The sequence below is a fragment of the Morus notabilis genome, unplaced genomic scaffold, assembly GCF_000414095.1.
Source record: "Morus notabilis unplaced genomic scaffold, ASM41409v2 Scaffold262, whole genome shotgun sequence".
Lineage (NCBI taxonomy): Eukaryota > Viridiplantae > Streptophyta > Magnoliopsida > Rosales > Moraceae > Morus > Morus notabilis.
In genome coordinates this window covers 442,792-461,768 of record NW_010364747.1, presented here as the reverse complement: position 1 = coordinate 461,768, position 18,977 = coordinate 442,792, and the positions used below count along the sequence as shown (strand labels likewise).

The following is an 18,977-nucleotide window of genomic DNA, read 5'->3' as shown; positions in this document are numbered from 1 at the left end:
CAAGCGGGGGAGAGAGCATTAGGGAGTATCACCTTAAAAGTTGAAATAGGTGAATTAAGCTCAAATGTCCTTTTCCATGTGATCGATTCAAGTACTTCCTATAATGTACGGTTAGGAAGACCGTGGCTCCATGGGTGTGCCGATTTCCCTTCAACACTTCATCAATGTTTTAAGTTTTGTAAAGGTGGGGAAGTAATGAAAGTAAATGCAGATCTGGACCCGTTTAGAGGGGAGCAGGTAAACTACGCTGATGCCAACTTCTACAAATCGGCCGATGTCACAATCTTTAAAGATGCCAACAAAATGTCAAAAGGATAAAAGATGAATAGCACCAACAAACAAGTTAAGAGCTCTTCCAAGCCCAATCAAAAGATGACTTTTAAGTACGTGCCAAAAAATCAGCGAGCTCCTGGACAAAAGGCTTTAACATCCGTCAAGAGTGTGGTTGAAACATTAATGACCAGTTTCACCTTCCCGCTTTGGAAGCTAGATCAAACTTTTCCAGTTGGAAAAATGCATATCTCAATTACTTTTGGTGAACACGGAAGCTCAAACAGACATGTTGTAACTGTCAATTCAAACAAGCCAAGGACATTTCCTAACCCTATATCAAGAAAATCAAAGGTGAAGGGCAAGAAAGTATTTTTCAATAAACAACACAGAAGAGTTGTAATTAATCAAAACAATTCTTGTTTGAAAGCAGCCTTTGAGCCTGAAGTATTTATGAAGAGAGAACAGGACATCTTCTCAGAAGAAAATACGAGAAATACAACATAACGAGTTTCTGTCTTGAAAAGAATCAAATACCCATATGCATCTCGACCAAAATGGTTCAAAAAGAACAAGAAGTGGAAGGTAAAAAGACAACAAAAATTTGCTTCATCAGAAAAAGAAGAGATTGTGATTCAAGAGCAACCAGAAGAAAATGAACAGGTTAATTGTGTCTCATTTGAAGAAAGTTCCAGTAATGAATTAGAAAATCGTACACTTGAATCCTCAGAAGAATTCATTAACATTGTACCAGCTCCTCCGGGACTAGAAGATGGAGGACAAGCAACGGTTGACGAGCTTAAGAAAATTAACCTCGCTACAGAAGAAGACCCAAAGCCAGTTTTTGTGAGTGCTCTTTTGACAGCGCAGGAACAATCATACGAGCAATGTCTTCGAGAATATCGAGATGTGTTTGCTTGGAGTTATAAAGACATGCCTGGGTTAGATCCAGAGGCGGCAGTGCATAAACTGGCTGTATCAAATGATGTTCAATGTGTAAAGGAAGCCTAAAGACGTGTCCGTCCACAGCTAGTTGCACAAATAGAAGCAGAGGTTGATAAACTAATTAAAGCTGGCTTCATCCGGGAAGTCCAATACCCGACTTGGTTGGTGAATATTGTCCCTGTACAGAAGAAGAACGGGCAAATTCGTATTTGCGTGGATTATAGAAACCTCAACAATGCTTGTCCAAATGATGAGTTTCCACTCCCAATAACTGTGTTGTTAGTTGATGCTACTACTGGATTTGGGGCGTTATCCTTCATGGATGGATTCTCGGGATATAACCAAATCAAGATGGCACCAGAAGATGAAGAGCTCACTGCTTTGCGAACACCAAGGGGCATTTATTGTTATACAATGATGCCATTTAGACTTAAAAATGCAGGGGTAACATATCAGATGACCATGACTGTCGTCTTTGATGACATGCTTCATAACACCGTTGAATGCTATGTTGATGACTTGGAAGTCAAGACTAAGGAAATGGAGTATCATTTAAATGACCTTAAACGAGTTTTTGACAGACTCCGACAACACCAAGTTAAAATGAACCCCTTGAAATGAGCATTTCGTGTAACTTCTGGAAAGTTCCTCGGGTTTGTGGTGAGACATAGAGGAATTGAAATTAATTCAGTAAAAATAAAGGCTATCACAGAAATGCCTCCGCCTCGTAACCTATGCCAGTTACGAGGAATACAGGAAAAACTTGCATACATAAGGAGATTCATTTCTAACATGTCTAGTAGATGCCAACCCTTTACAAGGTTAACTCAAAAGAATGTGCCATTTGTATGGGATGATACATGTCAAAATGCTTTTGAAAGCATAAAAGATACTTGTTGAATCCACCAGTGCTCATGGCTCCAATCATTGAAAAACTATTGATCTTGTATATTGCGGCACTCGAACGCTCTTTAAAAGCATTGTTAGCTCAAAACAATGAAGATAGGAAAGAGCATGCCCTATAGTATATAAGTAGAACCTTAGTAGGGGCAGAACACAATTATCACCCAATTGAAAAAATGTGCTTGGCCCTAATTTTTGCTGTCACAAAGTTACGCCATTATTTGTTATCACACTCAGTGACTCTCGTATCAAGGGCAGATCCCTTGAGGTACATACTCTCAAAGCCGATACTCTCAGGGCGTCTCGCTAAATGGTCTATGATCTTGTCAGAGTTCGATATCGAGTTTGTTCCACAGAAAGTAGTCAAAGGCCAAGCACTTGCTAATTTCTTGGCAGCACACCCCATTCCTGACAATATGGAATTGCCCGACGACCTTCCAGATGAAGAAGTATTTGCCACTGAAATGTCTTTCTGGCAGCTTTACGTTGATAGAGCAGCAAGAAAAAATAGTGCTGGAGCAGGCATTGTATTCATTACACCATCAGGAGGACTAATACTATATTCATTCTCTATTCTCGCAACTTGCACAAATATTGTTGCAAAATATGAAGCACTGATTATTGGTTTGGAAATAGCACTCGAAATGCAGATGAGCCATCTTAGGGTGTTTGGTGATTCCCGATTGATCGTCAAACAAATATATGGGGAGTACGCTGTTAAGAACGAGAATTTGATGTCGTATCACGAGAAAACAAAGCATTTAATGTCCCAGTTTGAAGACATCATGCTAAGTCATATTCCAAGATCAGGAAATGACAAAGCTGACGCCTTAACTAGTCTCGCAACATCCTTGATTTTGCCAGACGAAAGGAGAATGCAGATAAATGTTGGCAAACGACGTCTGCTACCACTAGTAGTCAAAAGAACACAAGAGGAGGAAACGGTAAATGTAGTCACTTTTAGTGAAAATACAGAGGAAGCAGATTGGCGTCAACCGTTGATCGATTACTTCCAACATGGGGCATTACCAGATAATCCAAAGAAAAAATTAGAAGTACGAAGAAGGGTTCTTCAGTTTGTCTTCATAAATGACACTTTGTACAGACGATCTTTTGATGGAATATTATTGAGATGTTTATCAAAAGATGACGCATCACATGCTCTTCAAGAAACACATGCCGGAACATGTGGAGCTCATCAAGTCGGCCCTAAACTTGCAGAGCAAATAAAAAGATTAGGTTATTATTGGCCTACCATGGTGCAAGATTCGATTAATTTTGCTAAGCGTTGTAAGTTATGTCAGCTCCATGGAGATTTCATCCATCAACCTCCATTGCCTCTTCACCCATCAATCATGTCATAACCATTTGATACTCATGGTTTAGATGTAATTGGACCTTTCACACCAGCATCCTCAAAGGGTCATAAGTATATTTTGGCTGGGACGGACTATTTTTCAAAATGGGCTGAAGCAATACTTATAAAAGAAGTAAGAGCAGAAGATGTCACAAACTTCATAAAGAATCATATAATCTACCGTTATGGAGTGCCATCGAAGATCATCTCCGACAACGCTCTTTATTTCAGATGCAAAGCAATGATGAAGTTGATGGAAAAATACAAATTCTGACATGGATTCTCAACAAGTTATAATCCGTCCTTCAATGGCCAAGCAGAAGCCTTTAACAAAGTGCTTTGCAAAATTCTAAAGAAAATGGTGTCAAAGAACAGGAGAGATTGGCATGAACGCCTCCCAGAAGCCCTATGGGCTTATAGAACCACAGTGCGAACTGCAACGGGTTGCACACCATACAGTTTGGTTTTTGACTCCGAGGTCGTACTCCCATTAAAAGTGCAATTGCCATCTTTCAGAATTGCTACTTAATTGATGGCATCGGACGAAAATGTCCAAGTGAGATTAGTTGAGCTTGAAGCATTAGAAGAGAAAAGGCTCACAGTACAACAAAAGCTTGAAATTTACCAAGCCCAAGTGGCAGGGGCTTTTAACAAAAAGGTCAAATTCAGATCATTCACGGTGGGAGAGTTAGTCCTTACAATCAGAAGACCAATTGTTATAACAAGAAGGATGCAAGGTAAATTCGAAGCAAAGTGGGAAGGACCATACGTTGTTACTAAGGTTTTCCCAAAAGGGGCATATGAGCTTTCTGATTCAGAAGGTCACTGCATTTACTCCTGTGTAAATGGAAAGTTTATCAAAAAATTCTATGCCTAAATGGGAGAGGTACGCCTCCTGACATATAGCCCGCAGAACAAAGATAACAGTGGAAGTAAATAAATGAAGCATAGTGAACTACGAATGGCTTGATCTCCCAAAAAGGGGTACGTAGGTAATCTGGTAATAAACTAGATGCAGGCACAAAACAAAACAAAAATACATGTGTCCCTCCATAGAACTACGGAAGGCTTGATTCCTGTGAAAAGGATACGTAGGCAATCTAGTAATAAACTGGATGCAGCCACAAAATAAAAAATAAAAAACAAACTATTTTGTTCTACTGGAAGGAAATAAAATTAATCAAATATGTTTTTTTAACATAAAGTCTAAAGCAGAGAAAATAAATCCTGATGAAAGAGACATAAAGAAAAATGTCTAAACAAAAAGAGGGGAGCTAAACAGGAAATAAAAAAAAGGGGGACAAGTTATGGATTCTCCTTAAAAAATGCAGCAAGTGAATCACTAATCTTTTGAGATTCCTCCCTTTCAGATTAAAGTTCTGCCTCAACTTTCTCAATTTTGAAGTATCGATCTACTCTCGCTGCGGTTTTCAAAATCTGGAGCTCTTCACTAAGTTTCCACTGTTCTTCTAAGGAAGTCTTCAACTGTTGGACGCGTGCCTTAGCAACCTTCAACCTATCTTCATAAGCTTGACGCAACTGTTGCGCCACTAGTAGCAGTTTTTGTGCCTCCAATTCTGTTTTGATAACTTTTTCTTCAGTAGCGTTTTCCCTTATCACAAGTGATTCATCATCAGATACTTGGATTGAAAGTGACTTCATAGTGGAAAGGTATTCTTCATCACAATGAAGCAGATCTTTAATCTCAACCCTGTTTATTGTTGTCTTTTCTTCTAAAAAGGATGGAGCATTAGCCAGCTTCTGTTCTGAGTTGAAAAAATCATCCAAGGTATCTTTAAGCCAATTAAGCGCCTGGTCATCTAACCTTTTCTGAGCACAAATGAAACCAATTGTATCGAGATACTCAAACACTTGAGAGCGATAAGTCAAAGTCTCTTGAGGTGATTACGAGCTGAAGATCCAAGTAAAGATTTGTCGTAGCATACCAAGCATAAAATCCTTATTTAACTTATCTATATCAGCTCTAATGAGACGTGAGATTGACATAGACGGTTCTTGAGAGGCCGATGGAGCAACTGACTCTGGAAATGGTTGTTTGATATTCAATTCTTGAGAAGCGGATGCGACGACAGACTCTTGAAAAGATTGAATGGCAGTCGGATCTTGAGGCAACATTGTGATTACTGGATTGCAGGGAGGAGGAACCATCATCGCTAAAGGACGAGGAGCGTCTACATAAGGGACAATATCTAAACATTTGGATGTCTTTGCACCAGTGTCTCCCCTGATAGGAGTATGTTCTAAGTGGACTATCATCTCTCAATGGATTATAATCTGCGAACACATCCTCCCTAAATGGACTGTCATTCATATGATCACCTCCCACATCTAAGTTGTCTGCATTAATAGGGATATCCTGGCCGATTGGGGCAGGAGGAGGCTCGATAGTCTCAAGAAGTCCAACACTGGAGATTTTAAGTTTGTTTGAAGCTCAAGGAGCATCTATATTCTTTGGTTTAATGTTAGAAGTCTGAGCATGCTGAGATTTGGTCCTCTTATGGCGTGTTTCAGAATCGCCTGCTTCATCAAATGACACGTTTCTGAACCTCATAAGTCCCTTCATTTACTTGAAACCGACATTTATCAAGCATGTCATCAAGTGTTTCATATACCTTCCTAATATCGGTAATTATGAATGTGGGCTCTTCTGCCTTGTAAGGCTGCTTACTAAACAAAGAATGAATACTTTTCACAGATCTTCCTAAATAGGGTGTACTACATTTCACCCACCAGCGACCGTACCACCATGTGCATTGGCCCATTCGGGTCATACTTGGCACCTCAAAACGGGCACCAGTATTCATTCTCAGAAGAAAATCCCATGCGCCTTTTATGTCAAGAATCCCGATAGATAAATCACGTTTGAGACTGAGGTATAAATTGTTTGAAGGCACGCCTTGGTCAAAACCAAATTGACGAGCAAATCTATTAGGGGAATATACTTCGAGGTATAAATCGTTTCCCACTCTTACAGGTAATGTGGAGGACCGTAAGGAAACAAGAAGTTCAAAGATGTCGTCAGATAAACCATTATCATCTAAGTAAAGAGTGTCTTCTCTCTCAAGGAAAGAAAATGGATGACGACGCACATAGTCCTCGCCCCTAAAAGTGCTTCTAGCTACATTTAAACTTTGCTTATCAGCTGGAAGTCCGGCCACCCTATGCATCCGAGGGGAATCGTCAACAACATCCTAACTTGAATAAAGGTGGGGAAAGTATTCTGCTAGCCATCCTATCACATAATGCATAGGCAAGTGAATTTCAGAAACACCAATTCCTCGTGGATCTATTGCAGAAGTACTCAATGCATGGTAGATATAACCCAAAACAGAAGGTGCAAGTGACACTTTCTTTCCTTGTGCCATCAAAGTGGCCATGCAGAAAGTCTCAGGCCTAATGTTACTATTCTGATAGGGAAAAATAAACCGGCTCAGCCAAAGAGATAGGAAAGCTGCAAGCATGCACTCTTCTAAAACATCCAGACGCAAGGTCTTGAGAGAAGGCCTTTCTTTCAAAAAAACTTTTCTCTTTATAAGGTTTTTGCCTAGGTTTAGTCGAAGGCCCACTCGGCAACCCATGAAGAAGTGTATCCCCACGATAAAAATACTCAATCCATTCTCCCCAGGATACCTTTGTAACATTTAAAAATTTGCAGATTTGAGCCCTCAAAAGCTCAACAACAGTGGGAGAATACAAGGAAGGATTCAGTAATCGAGCATTAGGCAGAATAAATTCTTCATAAGGAATTCCGAGAATGGTTAAACCTCCAATTCTTTTCAAATCATATAAAGAGATTCCTATTTCACCACCACTGTGATGGAAAGTATTAGTTTGTGGCCCCCATAGTTCAACAAAGGCTCTCCATACGTTAGCATTAAGTGCATAAGGGAACCTAGAAACATCATCCGCTCCATAAATGTTTGCACTACGTAAAATAGTGCAGTTATGTATTAAAATGTGCTCAGTCCATTCCATTAGAGAAAGTTGGAAGCAAGCTCGACCACGAAAATTGAATTTTCCTAAAATTTTCTTGTCTTTCAAATTGTAAAAAAACCCCAGGTAGAATTCATTCGTCGCCACAAATCTGTAGTCCCCATCATCATCGTTGTTAATTTCCCCAATAAATTTTCCATTAAAGATAGGACCATGTTGTTGAAGATGTTGAACAACTTTGGTCTCACTTAAGAATTTGTATCTCAAATCTCCATAAGGTACCTCACAAGTGGTGGTCAAAATAGCCCGGTGTTTCGAATCCGTAGAGGCAATAATTTCATTTAATGATACTAAATGGCGATATTTTGGACCAAAATCAACCTCTCCACCACGATTGTCTGGCGCCCTCTCTGAACAAATCTCTCCATAAACATCCATCGACAACTGAAAAAATAATAATAACCAAAAGGGAGTTAAAAGAAATAAAATAAAAAACGAACTCAAGCGCCGCACGTGTTCATCAATCACACGCACACGCTTGAGGGGTCATCTGTTTGCGGTAAAAAAAATGAATCACAAATGGGCCTTAAAAAATGAGAGAAAATAAAACTGTGCTGGCCCAAAAAATAATAATAATAATAAAAGAATGGGGATTAAGAAAAATGAACATTTTAAAACGTGAAGTGATGGTAAAAAAGTACATAACGTGACAAAAATAGGTGCAGAACGTGTGTGTAGAACGTGAGGTGGTAGATAACATGGAGTGATATAAAAAAAATGGTGCAGAACATGACAAAAAAATGGGTGCAGAACGTGTGTACAGAACGTGAGGTGGTACAGAACGTGGAGTAATGGTAAAAAAAAAAACTATTACCGAATACTCTTATATAAAGAAAGAAGCGAAAAAAAGCTTTTCTGAAGACTTTCTACGCAGAAGAGAGGTGAGAGAAAGAAAGAGAAAAAAAAAGTGCAAAAGAAAAAAAAAAATATATATATATATAGAAAGCTGCAGGTGTTTTGTGGGAAAAACGTGAGAAGAAAACAAAAAAGGACTCTGTGCAGACATGTGTGCAGAAGAGGTGAGAGAAAGAAAAAAAAAGTGCGTGTGTGCAGAAGAGAAGTAAGAGGAAAGAAAGAAAAAAAATACATCCCCAAAAGTGATAGTTATTAAGTCCTATATGCGTTTTAAAGTATGAAATTGTGATTTATTCCTTGACACTCTTCATGAAGATAAATTTTATATACGCTTTATGGTGTGAGATTTTTTATACCCTTAATAAATTTTTAATGCACTTATGGTGTGTGATTTCTCATTTTTATCACAATCCTATGATTATCACTAAGACTTGAATTTCTTTTTAAAGATCTATATAAGTTAAATGTAATTTCAAAAAAATTAAGGATTAAAAATTTCTCAAATTATTTATTACGATTGTTTTAAGTGCATTCGAGTGAAAAATTCATACGAATTACACTTTAAAGATCGGCATATGAAAAATTATGTACATATGATCTATATGAAAATATTCATATGTATCACACGATGCCGCTGAATAGTAATCAAACAATGAAGATGTTTAAAAAAAAAAGAGAGAGCAAGCAACCGTCACTTGCATCTCTTTCTCAATACCTTCACAAATATATATATATATATATATATATATGCACACACACACACACACCAAAGAGAAGATGGCTAAGAAAATGGCTTGCTTATAGCTTGCTGCGAAGAAGCTATATACCAAAGAGTTCACGTGCAGGAAGAAAATGGCTAAGAAAATGGCTTGCTGTGAAGCTAAAATGAGGAAACGTATAGAAAGGATGAGGATGAGGGAAATCTAAGTTCCTTTTGAAATCAAATGGCTAACAAAAAAAAAAAAAAAAAGGGATATAAATCATACAATCGGATCAATCAGTTTAGATATGATGAAATTTAAAATAAAAAAAGATAGGGGATAAAGGATAAATTTCAAAAAAATTCATAATATTAAATACCCAAAAATTTAAAGTGCACAAATTGAGCCCCTTTACTGCCCCTTAGTTCAAAAAGATGAGCTCATTGTCTCATAAAACTATATGGTGATTAAATACAATTTTCAAACCTCAAATTCAAAAAAAAAAAATCTCTCCACACCAAATTCAAAAAGGATCCTTCTAATTCCCCATAAGGTCATGTACCGGAGAATTATCCAAATATAATTTTCAAATCCAAATTCTAAAGTAAAATTCCAAATCGAATTTTAAAATATCTTTGACTTCCTCCTATGATCATATATCGGGGAATTCTCTAAAATCTAAATTCAAATTTAAGAACTACGATTGACTTGATTCCCTATCGAATATGTAGGCAACTTAAAATTTATGTGCAGTTTCAAAACCAAATTCAATCCCAAAAATCCTCATAAAGGGCAAAGTCAAAACAAAACTAAATCAAACTTCAAAGTGAGTAAATTCCTCATAAGGTCATACACCAAGGAATCATCTAAAATTTTCAAACCCAAAATAAAAACTACGATTGACTTGATTCCCTATTGGATACGTAGGCAACCTAAAATTTAAGCGCAGTTTCACGACCAAATTCAATCCTAAAAATGCTCATAAAGGACAAAGTCAAAACAAAATTAAATCAAATTTCAAAGTGCATAAATTCCTCATAAGGTCATACACCGAGGAATTATCTAAAATTTTCAAACCCAAAATTCGAACTAGAATTGGCTTGATCTCCTAATGGGGTATGTGGACAACTCGGCTAAATTCATCGAGTTCAGCCACAATTTTAAATCAACCCGAATTTCTCAAATTCACAGAAAATATAATTTACTATTTTAATTGGAATCAAAAGGTCTTCCCTTGTACCAATGGATTGTAATTAAAAGGTTATTCTTATAATCTTGAATGAGTCGAACTAAAAATAATAAATTTCTATATTAATTAAATCCTAATATATGTGAAATTATGTTGTATGCAACAAGTTTAAAACCTGGTTTGTTCCCTCCAAAAAAAATAAAAAAATAAAAAAAAATAAAAACCTGGTTTGTCTATCCTGTAAAATCCCCCTAGATATTAGCAAGCTCACTCCTATTATCAGAATTCCTATTATAGTTTTTGCAACATTGTTCCAATGCAACTTCCTTTAAAATATTGTGCCATCGTGGTCAATTCAATTCTATACCAGTGGTAAAGTATTGACTTGACTAGACTCCGTACTGGGAAGAAAAAGATTCAAACATCTTTCGCATACAAGGAGAAGGATTTCAAATTACAACTTCTCCAACCAGAAACACATTAGAATTCTAACCCCTCACTATTCTCCAGATAAAAAACATTGCACCTAAAAAGGTCAAAACTATCCAAAACTAGAAAGGGATAACGATAACCAACTCATGATTTTATATCTTATGATCAAACTCATATTAGCAAATAATCTTTCTCGATTATAACCCTGCCACAAAGCTGTCCCACCAACAATCTTGTAGACTTCCTTTACCTATTTGTGGGAAAAGAAAAGACCATAAGCCAGATTTAGAAAATGTAAACCGTCAATATATACATATCAAAAACAAAATAAAAGCAAAAAACATATGGAGTTTTAATATGGAGAAAGATTATTTAGAAGGAAAAAAAATCAAAATCAAAATAAAAGCAAAAAACAAAAGAAAACAGAAAGCAGTCTTTTGATTGAAAGCCCGTAGGATAAAGCAATTCCACTTAACAGGAATACATTATGATGATCACCGTACTTACATAAGATGAATAGAAGATGGACCGGATGTAGCAGCTACTCTCTGTGCACGCTGAGCTTCACCCCTGTAAAGCCCCTTCATTTCTTTCTTCACACGCCGGGCCTCATGCTTTTCCTCCTTTAAAGCAGCCTACAAGAATAAAATTTTAATATCATCAACCAAAAACTAGTTGCAGAGTAGTGGTGTGCAAACAAAATAAAATTGCAGGATTCCTCAAAGTATCAACACCTAAGCAAGTGACTTCCGAGTAAGTCATTGCAGTTCAGAACTAGTTTTGCAATACCTTTCGTTCCTGCTTCTCCTCCTTCGACTCCTGACCGTGCTGCTTCCTCTTCTGCTGCTCAGTTCTCAAGTTATCAGCACTTCTAGCCTTTTCTACGGTGGGTTTTCTACCACCAAGCAAAAAGTCCACAGGCAGCTTTTCTCTTCCTTTAAGGGCTATCATAGGATTGCTAGCTTTCAAGGCTCCGGACATAGCTTCAGCAAGTTTCTTCTTTCTAGTTGCTTCTGGTGCCTTTATTTTACCAGGTTGGTTATCAAGGTTTGAGTACGTAGAAACAATAGTCTCACAATCCCACACTTCTGATTCATCACTACTTTCCTCTACAATAACCATATCTTGATTTCGATCATCATTCTCATACTTCTCTGCATATTCCATGCACCGCCGAATTAAATCCCTTGCAGAATCCACAAGTTCTGTACGTTTTGGTTTATCATCAGCATGAATTAAATCTGCAGGAACCTTATACTTATCATCAAGTTCAAAATCGTTGATTGTTTCATCATTGAGGGCATGTTTCAGCTTCTCTGCAAGTGATTCATCTTCTTCAGCGATGTAACCATAATCATCAACATCATCATGGTCACTGCCATATTCCTGACTTTCAAGCTGTAACAGGAAAGTTATGAGACAAATATAATATAACTCGTGTAAAATTAGAATCAGAGAAAAACTGCATTTGTATTCAAAGTTGATCCTGATTCTTGGGACAAACTATACTTTGATATGACATCTTGCGAAAGAGCATTTTGCACCTCACGCCATGTATATACTCAAACCAACTAAATGACTTTCACACACTATATTAACCTACAGATGCATATTTACGTAAGGTAAAACAGGATGTCTCATAAGTGTAGGAGACTGACTCAAACTGATCACAGATACTGGCAAGTGACTCTACTCTTGAAAAATCAATCACCTCTAAAAGCGTCTTTTCAATCAGAAAATCAAATTCTTGTTATAATTTGTTAGCATTCAATGAAAATTGAATATAAAAAAACCTGATTGCCTCCCACAACAACTAAATTTGACGTGAACAAATAACGTTAAGCATCTAAACAACAACCATAGCGACAATAAAAAGGACTCACAAGATCAAATTGCTCATCCAAAAGACGACGAACTCGTGGCTTTTCAGTAAAAGAATCATCTTTTGCTTCCGTGACATGACTTCCAACTCCATCCTGAGAACTCAAGCCACTCACATTCTGCGGCTGCCGAAAAGTGTGGTCTTCACAAATCACCTCTTTGGACTCAAATTTCTCGCATAAACTCGATCCCTTGTCTGTAGATACATTCTCGTTATCTCCCCGAAAATTCGCCTGGATAACGAAATCCTCTTCCAAATCCTCAACATCAGAACCAAACCGTGAGGCTTCATTATCCACAAGCAATGCAGCGATTTCAGGATCAACCGCTCTCTGAATTCTAACACCAACCGTCTCCGCCGCTACACTGTACATGTATATCTCATTGGCATCATCTTTCGCGTCGGAAATTCGAAGTCTTGAAGCATCATAAGCCTGAAAACCCACCAAGCAACCTTTTTAAAACTGAAAAAAAAAAAAAACTACTTTAATTGGCGAACTAAACGTACCTTGACATCACTGGGAACAAGATCGAGCCTAGTCTTTGGATTACGGTAGAAGGCGGAACCACCACCGATATTCTTACTCTCCCTCAAATGGAGGAGATAATTGTACCCGTCGTCTGGCAACCCTAGCTCCAAAATCTCCTTTCTGACATGCTCAGGCAGAGGCTGCGCCGCCGACCGCGACGAGCTCCCGAAAGCGCAATTATCGTCCTCTCCAACGTCGTAATCGTCAGGCGCGTCGGCGAATATGGAATCGGGGTCTTCGGCATTGTCGTGGCCGTCGCCGGCGAAGAAAGTATCGGTGGAGTAGTGGTTGTTGTCGACTCGGACGAAGACTCGATCACTGCCCGGTGAGCCGTCGTAATTGGGAGCGGAAGAATCGCGGGCGAGTAATTGGAAGGTTGCCGATTTCTTTTTGTCGATAAATTTCTTCTTCTTCCCCATTTTTTTCATCTGAGATGAAAGCAACAAGTGGAAGTAGAGCCAGAGGAGGATAAGGAGTGAGACAGGGTACAGCTAGGGTTTTGTATTTGTTTTCAAGGGTTCAGTTGATTATTCCGAAATTTAATATCAATTTCTAAAGTTTCGGATTAACCCTTTTATTCTCTACAATTACAGAATGCATAATATATTTTACCTTTCTAACATGTATGCCCCTATACTCTAATAGACATCTTTGTCGTTTACATGTATTTGTCGTTTAGATTATCAGTTGTGCTAATATTCTTTTTTTCACCCTCTTTCTTTCCTTTTCTTAATACTCGTTTTTTTCATAAATTCAAACTAATAATTTTTTATTTTAATTTTTAAAATTAAAATTTTTTATAAAAAAAAAAACACTGAAACAAAATCAAACTATGAATTTGAATCCATAAAATAAAGGAATTGTAGACAACTTTTAGATATCAACGTCGTTCCAAATGTCTTCATTGATTCTAAATGTGTCGTTTTTCAAATTTTCACGTTTAAAAATATATGGTTGTGTTGTGAGTTTGTTGCTTTTTTATATGAGTAAATTGTATTATTGTTCTCCAAATTATTTGGTTTTTATATAATGCATCGTCAACTTTTAATTTTGAAAATTACATTTTGAACTTTAAAATAAGTTGTAATTAAAGTCTAGCAACTAATTCTATTATCAAATTGACGGTTCAAGATATAAGATTTGTCCATGACATTTTTTGAAAAATCACAATATTTATCTTTTTTGTCTAATCTCTTTTGTTAAACCATCAACTCGATGGCATTTGTTAGACTATTACACCTCAATTCCAATTGAGTGTAAATTAAGGCCGGCTGAAGGATAAAGCAGCTAAGACTACTGCCTAAGGCCTCAAATTTCCATGATATTATTAGGCTTTCGTTATATATGGAAAAAAAAAAAAAAACGTTTTTAAGTAGTTAAAGCTAATTTATTATACCATATTTTTGTTTTCTTTCACCAAACATTAGTTCTTTCTTTCTCTCTCGTTTTAGAACTCCTTTCTCCTGAGAGGAACTTGTTATTACCTTTTCTTTTAAACATGATAAATGTTGTAATATATTTTGTTATAAAATCATAACCTCTTTTTTAAGAAATACTCAAGATAGCTTTATAGGTCTCGTAATCCACAGAATAAGGACATGTTTACTTATCCGTAATCAGAGTGGACATGATTCGGAATGGGTAGGAATCGGAGTCAAAAATTAGAGTCAAAATAAGTTGTTTACTTAGGTTCCGAGAATCATAATCAGAATCAATCTCAATCCTATTCATGTTTTTGCTTACACTCAGAATCAGAATAAACTGTTATAAATTTACTTACCTACTCTTTTAGTAGATTTTTGTGTGTTGAACTTTAAAAAAAAAAATTGTATATTATGCTAACTATCTTAATATTAGAATAACTAACTAGTAATTAGATTTTTTTAATCACACCTAATTAATCATCTAAGTTATTTTTCTCACTAAATTTTAACTCAATTTCAAGAAAAGAATATGATGATGAAATAAAATAAGAACAAAATAACTATGTTTTAAGTCATAAACTTTCAAAAAGAAGTTCCAAGTCATAAATCGAAAAATATATCCTAAGCATAATTCAAAGTACTAACATAATTTAAGTAAACTAATAATTGGCGAAGCTAACACTTAATCCCCACGACTAAGAATTTTGAGGATGTATCCCTTCTTGAGTTGATCCGGGATGTTGTAGAATACACGTAGCAAATCATGCTTTGTTGCTAAAATATTGGTGGCATCATGAACTTGATCATCATCTAAGCCATCACTTTTCAACATTTCTTGATACAAGTTGGCTTGTAATCCAGCTAAATCCTTGTCAGGAGTGGATGTGCAAAAACATTGCAAGCATCTCCTCAACAGATACATTTCTTGTGCTTGTCAAACCTCATTTCTTACATAGAAGCTTGCATAATCTTCTAAACATTTCTCTATCCATTCTTAATTGTGTCACACACTTGATATCACTCTCATAAACCAAATTATATAAGTGACCTAATTGTTGATAAACCCTTATAACCATCTTTGGACTTCGTATCCTTCGTTCATAATAAATAGAAACATAGGTACACATAGCAGCACACACAACCATAATCATTTGTAACATTATAACTATCTCTTTTATCACTACAACCACTCTCTTCTTTCGTACTAAAAGTCTAAACATGATTACTCTACATTATCAACATATAAAATTAGATTTAGTATCACATTGTATATTATAAACATGAACAACAATAGGCATAACACAAGAATCAAATTATAAGAAAAAAAGAAAAAAAAAACTGGAGTACTAGAATCACGAGAAATAAAGAGGGATAAAAATTATTAATAGTTTCAGTCTTCTAATCTTATAGTAGAAATTCCTAAAATAAAACAAATATAAGAGTTTAAAGAAATAAAGAGGGATAAAAAATTAAATTAAGATAAGGAAAAAAACTGAAAAGCCAGAAGCATTATCAACGTGGAAAGGAACAACAAAACTAACTAAACTAAAGCATTATCAACGTGTTCGACACAAAAAAAAATAAAAAAAATAAAAATAAAAATAGAGGATGATTTATGGCTTACCTGCAAATTGAAGAACCACGGCAGAAGAGGGGAAGAGGGGATGGTAAATGGCTGAGAGAGAAAGAATGAAATAAACCCTAGAGAGTTAAATAAAGGAGAAAAATTAAGGGTAATTAAATTCGTAATTTTGCATTTAATATCAGGATTGGGAGTGGCAATCCTGTGGGGGGTGGGGGGAGTGTCAATCTCATTTCTCAATCCCAAATTAGTGTGGGGCCCACACATTCTCACTCTCATTCCAGGATATAAATGGGTAAGTAAACATAGAGTTGATTCCGAATTCCAATTCTCATTCCCTATAAGTAAACATGCCCTAAAAGTGGTTATATAATCTACCGAGTTGTGTCATTGTTTACATGTGTATTTTACTTATTTATGACAATATGATCTTCATATTACTGCATGAATAAACTAAAAAGGAATTTTGTTCTATATTTAAAACCATTTAAGTTCTTAGGAGTACACAACCAAAATTGGCATGGGCTAAAAGAAACTGCAGGATCTTCTTCGCAAGTCAGGCATCATCTTGGTTCGGTGTGTTTCTTCAGTTCTATTCAAGTTTTTTTACTTCTTTTTTTTTTTAACTTAAATTAAAATACTATCATCTACTACAGAAACAATTCTAAAATTCTTAGGATTACAAATTTTAATTAATATTTCTAAATTCGTCATCAGACTTAGACCATTCTTGCCCAGTCAACTGAAATTTTAATTATCAAGTTTACATGCATCATATGAACTATATGAGTGACAACTCCATAAGTATAACATAATTTAATTTTCATTTTCACAATACTTTTCTTTAACATTTAGGATCATCTTCTATAACATTAGTCTTATGTTATTAGAACATTTTTCATCGGACTCTTATCTTGAAATCTCTTATTCTTTAAGTATTTAGCCCTTATCATATTTGTCAGTTGGTTCAAACACAAGAGTTCACATCATACAAATAAAATATTCTTCGTAAAATTCTTTAAAACACGATCATAATCATAATATCATAAAATCGGAACATGCTTTTAAAACATAATATTATTCATGTGATGCTAATTATAATTAAGCTGCTTAAAAGGGAAATCTACTTTTTTTCCTCTCAGATTTCCTTTATTTTCTCTCTCTCATAGATTTCCTTTTTTCCTCTCTTTCTTTTTTCTCTCACTCTTTCTTTTCTTTTCTTTTCTCTTTTCTCTCTCTCTCAATTTTTTTATTCTCTTATTTTCTTCTTTTCGGTTTTCAACTGCTCTTCTTCTTCTTTTTTTTTTTCTTTCTTTTCCTTTTTTTTTCTTAATAGAACTTGCTCTACATAGATTAAACAAATGCTTGGCAACAAGATGATAGGTGGCTGCCCCATGATAATGAATGTGGCGTAGCAACAATATCCAAATGAGATTAGAAGGTCTTGAACCTTGTGACTACATATTCTGGAGCAATTACAGCCCACATAGATGAGGCACAACAAATTTTCGATAAGATGCCTGTAAGAGATACCGTTTCATGGACTGCAAATTTTATTAGGGTACGTGGATGCACAGCAAATGGAGGAAGCCACGTCCTTTCTGAGGGAAATTCTAGAGAAGAACCTTAGAACGTGGGCTGTGATGATTTCGGGGTTAGCACAAAATGGATTTGGATAAGAGGCTTTAGAGCAGTTTAACCAAATGAGATCAGGAGGTCTTGAACCCTGTGACTACATTTTTTCTGGAGCAATTACATTTTGTGTTGTGCTGGGTGCTTTAAACCATGGATGCCAACTACATGCTTTATTGATCTTCCTGGGACATGATTCAAGTCTCTCAGCTGGAAATGCACTTATAACAATGTACGCAATATGCGGGGTTGTCAGAGGCTGCAAAACGAGTATTCCTCACCATGGTTTATGTGGACTCGGTGTCTTGGCTTGCCATGATTACAGCTCTAGCACAACGTAGAAAAGGTATTCAAGCAATAGAACTTTTTGAACAGATGTTGAAGGAAGATATTCGATTAAACAGGCTGGCATTTCTCACAATTATCTCAGCATGTAGGCATTCTGGTTTAGTAAAGAAGGGCGCCAATATTTTGATTTAATGCATGATTCTTATGGGATGGTTCCGGATAAAGATCATTATGTGAGTATGATCGATTTGTTTTTTTGAGTTGGGAAGTTTATAGAAGCCGAGGAATTAATAAAATCAATGCCTTGCACGCATTTAGGAGTCTCTTCTTACTGGCTCTTGAATTCATGGGAATATGGATTTGTGTATTCATGCGAGAAGAAGAGTATCTGAAATACAAGACAGCAAAATTGTCAAATGGAAACACTTGAATTTTACAAAGATTAATAATGATAATGATTCCCTGACAGCGGCGTCAAAAACTTGTTGGTAAAAATTCATTACGCAAGTACACGTGCGGAACAAGTAATAAAGTGAATGAGTAGAGTATCGTTCCCACGGAAAAAGTTACCAATATTTTTCCTAATAAGATCCAAGAGATGCAATGTAAACAAATGTAATGGTTTGATTCAACTATAAAGACTAAAAATAATTGAAGTAAACAAAAGTAAATAACGCACACTCAGTTGTCAAAGGTAAAAAATCAATCTATATGAAATGATTGGGACTCAATTTTCCCTTCACTGCAACATGGACTATGTATGCAACGACTTTTGCTACAACAATGTTGTCAGTTAACCTGAAACACGAATTTCACGCAAAAGTCTTATGATCTGCTTATGTTTCGCCTCTTTTGTTGGGAATAGTGTCCTAGAAGCATGAGATGTAATAGGATATTTATTATTTAATTAATAAAAGAGTTTATTCATCATTTTATGTGCATATATTTATAAATATTTTATGAATATCAAATGA

General features: G+C 36.0%; 2 protein-coding genes across 2 annotated transcripts; one reads left to right on the top strand and one right to left on the bottom strand.

Moving 5' to 3' along the window:
- Positions 1 to 321: 321 nt before the first annotated feature.
- LOC112093283 (protein GrpE-like) lies at positions 322 to 1,836 on the top strand. Its single transcript, XM_024171414.1, has 3 exons — positions 322 to 631; positions 887 to 1,266; positions 1,402 to 1,836. The coding sequence occupies exons 1-3, from the start codon at positions 322 to 324 to the stop codon at positions 1,834 to 1,836; spliced, it is 1,125 nt and encodes a 374-aa protein (XP_024027182.1).
- Positions 1,837 to 10,557: 8,721 nt separating this feature from the next.
- On the bottom strand, positions 10,558 to 13,573 carry LOC21402365 (protein LTV1 homolog). Its single transcript, XM_010106979.2, has 5 exons — positions 13,056 to 13,573; positions 12,550 to 12,981; positions 11,456 to 12,064; positions 11,174 to 11,301; positions 10,558 to 10,916 (listed from the first exon to the last, which is right to left on the bottom strand). The coding sequence occupies exons 1-5, from the start codon at positions 13,503 to 13,505 to the stop codon at positions 10,913 to 10,915; spliced, it is 1,623 nt and encodes a 540-aa protein (XP_010105281.2). The 5' UTR covers positions 13,506 to 13,573; the 3' UTR covers positions 10,558 to 10,912.
- Positions 13,574 to 18,977: the final 5,404 nt, after the last annotated feature.

Excerpts from the sequence above, each read along its gene's own strand:
- LOC112093283 (XM_024171414.1), top strand. The coding sequence starts at position 322 with ATGAATAGCACCAACAAACAAGTTAAGAGCTCTTCCAAGCCCAATCAA. Across the intron at positions 632-886 it reads AAGAAAATCAAAGGTGAAGG|AAAAAGAAGAGATTGTGATT; the intron begins GCAAGAAAGTAT and ends TTGCTTCATCAG. Across the intron at positions 1,267-1,401 it reads TATCAAATGATGTTCAATGT|AAGAAGAACGGGCAAATTCG; the intron begins GTAAAGGAAGCC and ends GTCCCTGTACAG.
- LOC21402365 (XM_010106979.2), bottom strand. The coding sequence starts at position 13,505 with ATGAAAAAAATGGGGAAGAAGAAGAAATTTATCGACAAAAAGAAATCG. Across the intron at positions 12,982-13,055 it reads TTGTTCCCAGTGATGTCAAG|GCTTATGATGCTTCAAGACT; the intron begins GTACGTTTAGTT and ends GTGGGTTTTCAG. Across the intron at positions 11,302-11,455 it reads AGGAGAAGCAGGAACGAAAG|GCTGCTTTAAAGGAGGAAAA; the intron begins GTATTGCAAAAC and ends TTATTCTTGTAG.